Genomic DNA, 12,011 nt, shown 5'->3' on the forward strand with positions numbered 1-12,011 from the left:
GCGCCTTTTTGGTGCAGTGAGATTAGAGCCATACAAAATGTATGGCTCCAATCACACCGCTAGCAAATCGCATGTGATTTGCACAGGAATGCGGTGCGGTTCCTGTGCAAATCACAAGCGATACACCGCACTGCATATATGTGAACCCAGGCTTAGGCCTGCCTTACATGGGTCGATTTCCAAAGATTTTTCATTCGAAAATTGGACCTAAGAATAATTGACTGATTTTCGCTCTGTTAGTGGGGCAATGGCATCAGCCGATTTTCGTGGTTCCTCCCCATTTCGTTTAGCGGGCATGCTGGAAAATTCTTGAAAAACGACTGATTTTCAAAATGGTGGCACCAACGGATTACAGAACGAACAATGTTTTTTATTTTTGATCTAAAAATTGTTCGGAATTCGACCCATGTATGGCCTGCTTTACTCTTTACTCTTCATTTCCCCTCCATCCCCAGCCATGGTCAGCTTCCATTTGTAGTGCCCCTTTGTTCCTCTATCTCTCTTCTTCATGTCCATATACAGGTGCCATTGTGCCTTCCCTATTGTACCTCCTTGTTCATGCTCTTCCCCTTGTAAACCTCCTATTTCCACTCATGATCGAATTTATGAGATGGCATACATACCAGTGTATTAGCCAAAATCCACGCGGAGCCTAAATGAAATAGTTCACGAACAGGCGCATGTTTGCTAGTTTGTTACACAACAGGTGATTACCAAACCTCAGAGTCAACACATGCTGAGCTGTCACAGTGAGCTATAAACAAATATGTCATTGACACAGCAAATATGACATAACTGTCTGTTAGGTTGTGTTTTGCAATGTTTTATATGCACTGTCTTGAATTTCAGTAAGCAAGAAGATCAATGTAAAGGGTACAAAATCAAATCTAAAATATACTGCAGTTATCCTCAGACAACCTCCAGTGTGGGAAAGGTCTACAATCAGTTGATGAACCATTGTTCCTAAATGTCAGAGCAAGAATAAGGTGTGTTTCTATGCATTAACATCATGGTGAAAAGCATTCATACCATAATCAACTTTCTTTTACTGGTAAAAAAAGAGCTAAACCAAGAAAGTATGGTATACTCAGCACATGCACAGCCTATTTTATTTTACATAAGCCGATGTACGTAGAATGAGGTTATGTTTAATATCTCACTTATACAGTAGAACACTGGTGAAGCAGGAAATCTTCTACCAATGAACTACTCATCCCACGTCCCAAGTTTATCTGTGGCTGTATGGAAAGAAGATCTGCAGCAATCAGTCCTTCATGCTGAATAAACGTCATTGGTTTCCAAAACACAAGTGCATCAAGTTACTTTATATTTGCCTTTCGCAACCTTTTTACCTTGAAGGAACCTTCATTTCTTAGATCTGCAGCTCAGGGTACATCAGTGTGGTCAATAAACTGAAGATAAAAAACTCCAGCAATAGTTGTCAGTGCGCTTTTAATTGGATAATTTCACATTTCTGTGGGTCTGTTGTCTTTTGGATTACTTATTAGCCTACTATTTCTGTTTAGTTCCCTTCCCATCCTCCACTAAGGATATAAAATAAGGCATATAATATAAGGCATGTCACTGCTGTCAATTATTTTCTGCTACATTTTTTTACCTTATTCAAACAGACCTAAAGCTAGGTTCACACCTCTGCGTGTTGAGACTGATGAGTTTTTGCAACGCATTTTGAGTTTTTATTAACACGTGTTTTTTACATGTTTTGCTATTTTTTTGCCTTTAGTATTGACTGTGATGCGACTTTGGATGAGTGCGACTTTGGTTGAGTGACTGACTCCTCCCATGCTCATCTCCAAGACTTCTCCAGGGCATCACCCATCCTCTGGAACTCCCTACCCCAATCTATCAGACTATTACCTACTCTACTTACCTTTAGGCGATCATTGAAAACCTATCTCTTCAGGGAAGCCTATCCCGCCCTCTGCTAATACTGGAATCCTCTACTCTTCCAACCACTCCATCCCCCACAGTTTTACCCATTGTACCACTCACCCCTCCCTCCTAGATTGTAAGCTCTAAGGAGAAGGCCCTCAATTCCCTCTTGTATGGAACTGTATTGTTACTGTATTAACAAGGATGGTGTGAACCTCCTGCGCTACTATACTGAGGAAGTCACATGACATTGTGACGCAACGCGTCAGCCTGATGTGGTGAGGCACACGTGGTGGCCATCTTGGTGCACCCTTGATTCCTTTACACCCATGCAGAGTACACCCAAAAGCATAGGGCTGTGAAGCTGTTACCTTCGAGAACTTATGTGAGTCGTTTTTTGATGTATATGTTTGGATCTTTATTAAATTAACCTACTACACCATGGGAGATTGTGTTTATGTCTTTACTGGCACATACCCATACCCCATAAGAGGAGCCACCGCTTGATTGTCGACCCCTAGAGAAGGAGATCTGTGTATGGGGAGAGCGGACCAGTGGACACCAGTATATGCTGAAAGGATCTGAGGGTTTGATTCCACTATACGCTTTGACCCTTACGGGTCGAAGCCTGGAGGTGAGAGGCTAATCTAGCAATTTGTTGGAGTTTCTGCACCTGGAGTCACTTCATTGTATGGTCACATGTGTTTGGAATTGCAGTAGTGGTGTCACCCAGTTATAGGACTATTTTTTAACACATTATATTTATATAGTTGTTTTTTAGTGTGGTATTTGCACTGTATTTGCACGTGTTACCACAGTTTTTCATCATTATTACTACTTATTTTTATATCGTATTTATGTGTGGGTTATAACATCGAGAATCATTCACCTTTATTTGTTTTTGTATAATATAAGATTGTCAATACACTGAGTTTATGCACTATTTCATGTTATGGTATATATTTAGAAGCTTTATTTGACCACCATGACCACTTGATTATCATATTTATTATTGATTCACGTGGCTTATTGCATATATTTTTTATTAAGGTTTATTTAGTGTGGCACTTTTTCACTTTAGTGTCTTTGGGATTTATGAGTAGCGCCACATTCTTTTAGATATTGTTACTGTATTGTCTCCCACTATAATGTAAAGCGCTGAGCAAACCATTGGCGCTATATAAATCCTGTATAATAATATAATAATAAGAGTCTTCCCTCTGATATTCTACTACACCGGTAAAACCTTTTCCGTTCCGCTGCAGGAAAGAGCAAGTTGGGGGGCGGTAAATGAGGTAAGAGAGGCTGATATTTTAAAGCTTGGTAGAATTTGTTAGAATCTATTTTATGTCAGAGTGTTCGTTCAATTTTCAAACATGTAATAAAGTCAAATCAACAATAGTTTTTGACAGTTTTTGATCGAAGGACCAGGATGAAAATTGTTTCTTGAATAAACGAAATTCTAAGTCCTCATGCACACTGGATGTTTTTACAGCGGCTGTTTTTGGCTTTTGATATTTTTTTTCTACAGCCAGTAAACTCCCCAGCATGTTATCCTATGTGTTCATACACATAGGCTGTAATGGGTGTTTTTTGTCTGGAAAAAAACCTTAGGACTAGTGGGGTTTTAGAGAAGTTTTTTAGCTGTAAAAATGCTCTAACGCTGACAAAGGCGGCAAAACATGGTAAAACACGATAAAACACAGTAAATCCCAGTAATCCAGCTGGACTTGGACTTTTTTTGACTAAAAAATTTTTTTGGGTAAAAAAAAACTCTAAAAAAACACTAAAAAATGCAAACACAAAACAAACGCGGCAAAAGCCCACTAAACGCTAATACAAAAATGTGACTTTGCACTGTGACGTTACACGCATTATTATTTATTTCAGGTACTTATATAGCGCCGTCAATTTACGCAGCACTTTACATACATATATGGTGCGTTCACATCAGTCTCTAACCCTCAAGGAGCATACAATCTAAAGTCCCTAACTCACATTCATACATACACATACTAGGGACAATTTAGACAGGAGCCATTAACCTACCAGCATGTCTTTGGAGTGTGGGAGGAAACCCACACAGTCACAGGGAGAATATGCAAACTCCAGGCAGGTGGTGCCGGGGTTGGGATACGAACCAGTGACCCTAGTACTGCCAAGCAGAAGTGCTAATCATTTAGCCACTGTGCTGCCCAGTGTGAATGGAGCCTAAGAGTGAATGTGTTTTTTGCTCCAGAAATTGCATTCATTCCAAAACAGATTGTTAAAATGGAATTGTAAAGTGCTTTCAAACAACATTCATCAAGCCTATGCTGGCATTATTGAATGTATCAACGAGAAATTTCACACAGTCATTTACACAAAAATCTACCAATGTATGCCTGCAATCAAGTGTAAAACTTGTAGTCTTTTATTATAATTATACAGTCAGGAGTCTGTAGAACCCTGGGGGAGCTCTGCTCTAGATTCCTAAAGTCCAACTCCTGGAATTGTAAAAATGATTCCTTGCCGTGGTGCTGCGCCCGCACTTGCAAGGTTTACGTGCTCATTTATGTCTAGGGGACATAGAAAAGAATGACAGTATGACAGTGGCAGTTTGACACCCCTGCTCTTTACCAAGTTCACTATATGGACCACCTATGTATTCAGTAGTCTTATCCAAGCTTTCAGAAAGCTTTACAAATATAATGTTTCTTGTATTTGCTGGTTCTTTACAATTTTGTATCAACAGCATACTGCAGATTACCAACTTTTTATAAAATCAGATACAGTTGGCCACACCCACAGCAAAAATATAATGATCTAGGTAGTGTACTGACCTAATTGATGGTGTGCACATGCTCAGAAGACTGGCAGTTAACAATAGGGGAGGATGGGGGAACAATCCTGGAGTATGGAGAGAATTAGGGTCCTTTCACACAGGCGTTCCATTTTCTTTCTTCAGTTCAGTCACATTTTTTCAAAGAATAAATGGATGCGTTTACATCTGTTTTTTCATCCATTTACATTCCTTTTTTAAATTTTTTTTCATCCGTTTTTCATCTGTTTACATCCATTTTATCCGTTTAGATCAATTTACATCTGTTTTTCATCTGTTTACATCCATTTTTCATCTGTTTACATCCATTTTATCCATTTAGATCAATTTACATCTGTTTTTCATCCGTTTATATCCACTTTTCATCCATTTACATCTCTTTACATCCATTTCTTGTCATTTTTTTTTTTTTTTAAGAAAAATAATAGGGGTTTCTTCTGTTCAAAAAAACAGATGTAAAAAGATGTTCATCCGTTTACATCTGCAAGTCCATAGAAATACATGGGGTCCATTTTTCATCCGTAAATGGACAGATGAAAAACGGAGATACGGAACGCCCGCGTGAAAGAGGCCTAAGTAGTGATTTCTTAACTGTTTTTGTTTTTATTTTGGAGAGGAGAAAAGAGCCTCATAGGAAACAAAGCTTTTTGTCTCACATTGGAACTGTGCTGGCTAAGGCTCATCAGCACAGTGACAACACACCTTTTGTGAACAAGCCCTTAGAAAGTGGAATAAACTCACATTTGTATTTAAAAAAATATATATATATTTTTTTTAATCGCTGACAGGTATTGGTCTCTTCTGTCATAAATGTTTCCCCCTGCCTTTCAGCTGCAATGTACCCTGATCCACGCAAGTCCAGCTCAGCATACATTTATGGTACTACTCTGTGCCATGATGATGTGACACCAATGTGCATGTGCGGGAGTGACATCATCGAGGCCTGGCAATCAGCCATCGCAGCCTGGCAAGACAAGGAGAAGATGTAAGCTCCTGGGACCAATGGGATCACTGACAGTGCAATGCTGGAGGGCTTAGTTTGACAGGTAAGTCTGTCATAATTATTATAAAACAGCATTTATATAGCGCCAACAGTTTGCTCAGCACTTTACAATATAACGGGAGACAATACAGCAACAATACAGTTCAATACAAGAGGGCTAGGAGGGCCCTGCTCCTTGGAGCTTACAATCTAGGAGGGAGGGGCTAGTGGTACAAAAGGTAGTAACTGTGGGGGATGGACTGGTAGGAAGAGTAGAAGATTCCATTTTTAGCTGAGGGCAGGATAGGCTTCCCTGAAGAGATAGGTTTTCAGAGATCGCCTAAAAGTGAGCAGAGTAAGCGATAGTCTAATAGATAGGGGTAGAGAGTTCCAGAGGATGGGGAAGCTCTAGAGAAGTCCTGGAGATGAGCATGGGAGGAGGAGACAAGGGAGCTAGAGAGCAGGAGGTCGTGTGAGGAGCGCAGAGTATGGTTTGGGTGATATTTGGAGACAAGATTGATTATGTATACTGCGCATACTAACACATCATGGCATAAACCATTTGGGGATCCATTTAATACAATAAAAAGGAGATTAATTCCACTTTAATATCATATTATCATCCATAGGGCTCATTCACATGGGTACAGAAGGCCGTACAGTGTGAAGAGCTGTGTGTTTATGTAACTGGGAGACCCCCAGGAGTGACAGAGGTCTGTGTACAGGGCCTTTCATCCATCCCTGTTCACAGATAAACATTTGATGGTACACAGCCATTGATTTGTATAGGCGGCTGAACGCAATCACCTGGACACCTCCTAGCTGCATAAATACTGAACGCCCCCCTGCGCCCATGTGAATGAGCTCTTGATATATCATCATGCTATCGCTTACAGCGCCAAGGGCTGAAAATCTGAAGAGATAAATCTTGAAAACCCACGTCTGTCCTTGGAAATAGGAGATGGAAAGTGTGTTACAGTTGTGTCCAAAATTATTCAACCCCCAATGCTGTAAAGGGGTTTAGGGACTATAGTGTACATTTGGAATTGTATTCAGAATCAAATCCTACAAGGACGTTGTAACTACCCAAATGCAACTAAAATGACATCAATTGTTTATGTAATACAGTAGTAAATGGTTCTTATGTGGTTTCTTCATTGCCACAATTATTCAACCCCTTAAAGACTACCACTCTGAAGAACAGAGGTTCATACAGGTGCTTTCCATCAGGTATTGAAAACACCTGTGGATGTCACCGAGCAGCAATCAAGCATAATAAGCACCAATTAGGCAGCTTTAAAATGACTGTGATACTCAGCTCCTTCTAGACATTTACTGGTGTGGTTACAAACATGGTGAAGGCAAGAGAATGGTCCAGGAAGACAAGAGAAGAGGTGATTTCTCTTCACAGGAAGGGCAATGGCTATAAGAAGATTGCAAAGATGTTAAACATACCAAGAGACACCTTAGGAAGCATCATTCGCAAATTCAAGGCAAAGGGCACTGTTGAAACGCTACCTGGTCGTGGCAGAAAGAAGATGCTGACTTCGACTGCTGTGCGCTACCTGAAGCGTAGAGTGGAGAGAAGTCCCCGTGTGACTGCTGAGGAACTGAGAAAAGATTTGTCAGATGTGGGTACAGAAGTTTCAGCCCAGACAATAAGACGCACACTGCGTAATGAAGGCCTCCGTGCCAGAACTCCCAGGCGTACCCCCTTGCTGTCTCCAAAGAATAAGAAGAGTCGACTGCAGTATGCCAAAAGCCATGTGGACAAACCACAAAAGTTGTGGGATAGTGTTCTGTGGACTGATGAAACAAAATTAGAACTGTTTGGGCCCATGGATCAACGCTATGTTTGGAGGAGGAAGAACAAGGCCTATGATGAAAAGAACACCTTGCCTACTGTGAAGCATGGTGGAGGGTCAATCATGCTTTGGGGCTGTTTTGCTTCTGCAGGTACAGGGAAGCTTCAGCGTGTGCAAGGTACCATGAATTCTCTTCAGTACCAGGAGATATTGGATGGAAACGTGATGCAGTCCGTCACACACCTGAGGCTTGGGAGACGTTGGACCTTTCAACAGGACAATGATCCCAAGCATACCTCCAAGTCCACTAGAGCATGGTTGCAGAGGAAAGGCTGGAACATTTTGGAGTGGCCATCGCAGTCACCAGACTTAAATCCGATTGAGAACCTCTGGTGGGACTTAAAGAAAGCAGTTGCAGTGCGCAAGCCTAAGAATGTGACTGAACTGGAGGCCTTTGCCCATGAAGAATGGGCGAAGATACCCGTAGATCGCTGCAAGACACTTGTGTCAAGCTATGCTTCACGTTTAAAAGCTGTTATAACTGTAAAAGGATGCTGTACTAAGTACTAAGATTGAATGTCACTTGGGGGTTGAATAAAACTGATAATGCTGTGAGCACAGAAAAGACATTTGTGGTTATTTCATTATAACTGTTATGTTATATTTGTCTGACCTACAAGTGCCTCTTTAATGTAAATGTAAGCAAGATGACTGAATGATCAAAAGCAATGTCAAACTGGCCAAAACACTCAATTTCAGTGGGGGTTGAATAATTTTGGACACAACTGTATATTTGCCTCTTCTATAAGAAATGCATCATAATCCTTTAATCCTGATTACTTTCTTGAAAGTCACCATTAAACAAACAATCATTGCAGCAAGGACAAAGTGAACAACCCAGGCCAGAGACTTACCTTTTCTCCGAGAAGTGGCTGTGAAGTTCCAGCCGCCCTGAAGAGCCGGAGAGGGATTTTTCCATCTTGTTTGCAGGTAATGTCCCCTCACACTCATACTTCACAGCCAGCAATAGAGGAAACGGATACAAAGTAAGATCTGCAGACAACTATATCATGGGCGGGCTCTGTCCTCCCTGCATTTCCTACATGACATACTGCTACAACTCTGAGAAAAACCCATCATTTCCCTCGGGGGTCAAAAACAAAAACAAACCGGCCCTTCGCTTGTGTGGGAACCAAGTCAGTCTCCCTTGCTTTGTTCATCTAGGAATATGAATTTAAAAAAAAAGAAAACAGTCACAAAATAGTGACTGGACTTGCCAAAGAAAACAATTGGCAGTTTCCTAGCATCACAAATCCATTATTCATCTGGGCATTAAAATCAGTTTAGGTACTAACTGCAGCTGTTAGAAGGACGAGGAGAACGAAGAGCACCGCATATTGTTTGTAAGCCGTATGAATTATACATACACAGGTCTGATTATTTGACAGCAATTTCAAGTTACACAAGGATGCAATGTCAGTTCGCCTGCAGACAGAAAGTCCTAAATGCATAGGAAAAAATCTTCCCTATTGTCATTCAGCTGTGACAGGCTGCTTAGAGAAGAATTTCAGGCATAGAAACTTTGACCACAATAGTCACAAAACATAAAAATACATTTTGTTTGCACCAAGTGCCCTTGCAGACACAGATATTATCTTGTAAATATAGTAGTGACATCATCATTGACCTGTATATAGCCTGAGCAGAGCTGTGGGAGGGGCCCATCAAGTCCACCCACTACAGACTGCCTGTAGAAAACTAGTGGAGGGGGCGGAGACAAGACCAGTCACCTTGCACAAGGAGACACAGCAGTACTGACTGGTCTTTACTACAGAAAACTCATGCAGAGAATAATGCTGGAGTTGTTTCAAGCTGAATTAGGCTCCATGTACACGGGATGTTTGGAAAACACTTCTGAACGATGGAAACTGAGTGCTGGAAAACGTATGTTAAAGATGTCTGTTTAGCCACATTTGCATACCGCGTTTGCGTTTAGAAGCGATTTTTAAAGATAACATCAGGAGACCTTCCAAAATGCCCAGAATGCACTGAATAAAATGAACTATTTTAGACATTTTGAAAGGAATAGAGAGAGCAGAAGCAGAGAGAGCAGTATGTGTTGAGATTGCATATCTTTTCTGGTTGTATTCACTATGGATCCCATCATGAGCATAATTATTATTATTATACAGTATTTATATAGCGCCAAAGGGTATGCTCAGCGCTGTACAGTAGAAAGGGGGACAGATGCAGCACATTCTACCATTTTTTCCTTCACGCAAAACCTGGAACTGACTGCGCTGGTGTACTAGGACCATTTGAATACATGGAACGCTTTGTATGCATTTCTGATGAAAAAAGGCTCTGGACAGCATTTGGATATGGAAGAGTTAAAAAATGCTTCTAAACGCAAACACTTATAAACTCGGTTAGCCGCGTTTAGCGTCTGAAACGCTGATCAAATCTACTCCTGAACGCAAGTTTGGTGCGTTCAAAAAACGACTGTAAACTCAACTGCCTGTAAACGACTATGTGTACATGGACACATAGGAAAACATTAGGGAGAGTTCAGGGGCTGCTGAAAAAAACGCAGAAAAGCTCCTGAACATCAGTTTATTAGCTGCAGTGTATATGGGCCCTTAGGCTTCGTGTATATGAGCAGCTCCTAAACTCAACTCCACAAAAGCCTATGTGTCCATGTACACATAGGCTTTTAGCAGAGTTTAGGAGCTGCCACGTTTAGGTGAGGTTAAACCTCCCTCTCCTGAACCCGGAAGCATCACGTTCAGGATAAAAACGTTTTGACCGCCGACCACAGGAAAACGCAAATCGCGGTACCGCAGTTTTGCTGCGATTTGTGTTTTCCCATAGCCACCGGTCAGCGTAGGCTCATGTACATAGAGCCTTACTGCACACATCTGGAAGAAATATACAAAGGACACAAAGAAAACGCATACCTATTCGTAGAGGTCAGATTTCTGCTTTAAGGCTCACTTATAGTGAAAAGCTGAGTTTATCTCCTCCTACCCCCACCCCCGATGCTGTAAACAGTCCAAAAAGCTAATAAAGTTAAACTATAACTAAAGGCAAAACTTTTCTATTCTCCGTTTTGGATTGAGTGGAGGATTAGAAGCCCTGTCAGTTTTTATTAGTATGTGCCACCCGTTAGGGATATCAACCCTATTTGATCTGTTTACCATTATCTTCGACAGGGAAAATAAAAAAAAAATAACAATTTTGGGTTGCCCTCATAAAAGTAATAGAGGGGAAATTTTCCAATAGGGACACTAGTTTTGGTGACCTGGGGCTCCCCAACAAATTCCCTTAATTTGTGGAGATTATCTCTCACTTTCTGTTTTGGCTATGGGAAAAGTGAAAGTGAAGGTAAATCTCCCCAATGGGACACAGATGGCAAAATATAAACCGACAGGAGTTATAACCCTCCCTTACTCTATCCAAAATGAAAAAAAAAAAAGCTCTGCCTATAGTTCTACTTTAACCAAAAGCTGAAGTTGTGCTGTGGTGCCTTATGCATCCCTTTCCTTAACCACTTGCCCTCCTGAGGATTTACCCCCCTTCCTGACCAGGCCATTTTTTGCGTTATGGTGCTGCGTTGCTTTAACTGATAATTGCACAGTCTTGCAATGCTGTCCTTGTTTTCTCACAGATAGAGCTTTCTTTCGGTGGTATTTGAACGTCTCTGTGGTTTTTATTATTGCGCTATTAACAAAAGACCGATAATTTTTAAACAATATATATATATATATATATATATATATATATATTTTACTTTTGCTATAAAACATATCCAGTAAAAAAAATTGTAAAAATCACATTTTGTCATAAATTTGGGCCAAAATGTATTCTACTACGTCTTTGCTAGAAAAAAAAATCCCAATACGTGTAAATTAATTGGTTTACACAAAAGTTACAGCATCTACAAATGGCGGTATATATACAGAAATGTTTTAAAAAAATGTTTATACTGGTAATGGCGGCGATTAGCGACCTATAGCAGGCATTCTGACACTGGGTGGGAACTGACTGTCACTGACATCCCCAGTGACACTAATACAGTGATCAGTGCTAATAAAAGCATTGACACTACTAATGAAACGATCAAAGGGTTAACTGTGTGCTGTGTGTGTTTCACATTATGTGCTGTTTCACTATGCTAGTGCTGACAGGAGAGAGATCTGTAGCTGCCAATGGCAGCGCAGGTAGGGCGGTGCCCCCTACCCGGAAATACAAAATCACGTATATATAGGTGATTTTGAGCGGCCCTGCCACCCTGTAGCAGTAGTTCTGTTATAGAGCGGTCGGGAAGCGGTTAAAGTGATTCTAAAGGTTAATTTTTTTTTGTACGAAAAAAAAATAAACATATCTATACTTACCTGCTGTGTGCAGTGGTTTTCCACAGAGCCGCACAAATCCTCCTCCTCTCGGGTCCCCACGCAAGCTCTCCTGGCCCTTTCTTCCGGTCATTTGCCCCCACAGCAAGCAGCTTGCT

General features: G+C 40.9%; 1 protein-coding gene across 9 annotated transcripts in view; it reads right to left on the reverse strand.

Annotated features, from left to right (window-relative positions):
• UTRN (utrophin) overlaps positions 1 to 12,011 on the reverse strand; it is a 943,118-nt gene that overhangs the window by 850,628 nt on the left and 80,479 nt on the right. For 3 of the 9 annotated variants that reach the window (XM_089654602.1, XM_089654597.1, XM_089654596.1), the window contains exon 1: positions 8,416 to 8,557. The exons of 2 other annotated variants lie outside the window; for them this stretch is intronic. In XM_089654602.1, the coding sequence (XP_089510728.1) occupies positions 8,416 to 8,512 (97 nt within the window). In that variant the 5' untranslated portion in view covers positions 8,513 to 8,557. Of the gene's footprint in view, positions 1 to 8,415; positions 8,575 to 12,011 lie in introns of those variants that run through there. 4 more of the 9 variants (XM_089654599.1, XM_089654604.1, XM_089654600.1 and 1 more) reach the window with 4 other exon arrangements.

The sequence above is a fragment of the Staurois parvus genome, unplaced genomic scaffold (assembly GCF_062004578.1).
Source record: "Staurois parvus isolate SC_StPar_1 unplaced genomic scaffold, SC_StPar_1.0 ptg000780l, whole genome shotgun sequence".
Lineage (NCBI taxonomy): Eukaryota > Metazoa > Chordata > Amphibia > Anura > Ranidae > Staurois > Staurois parvus.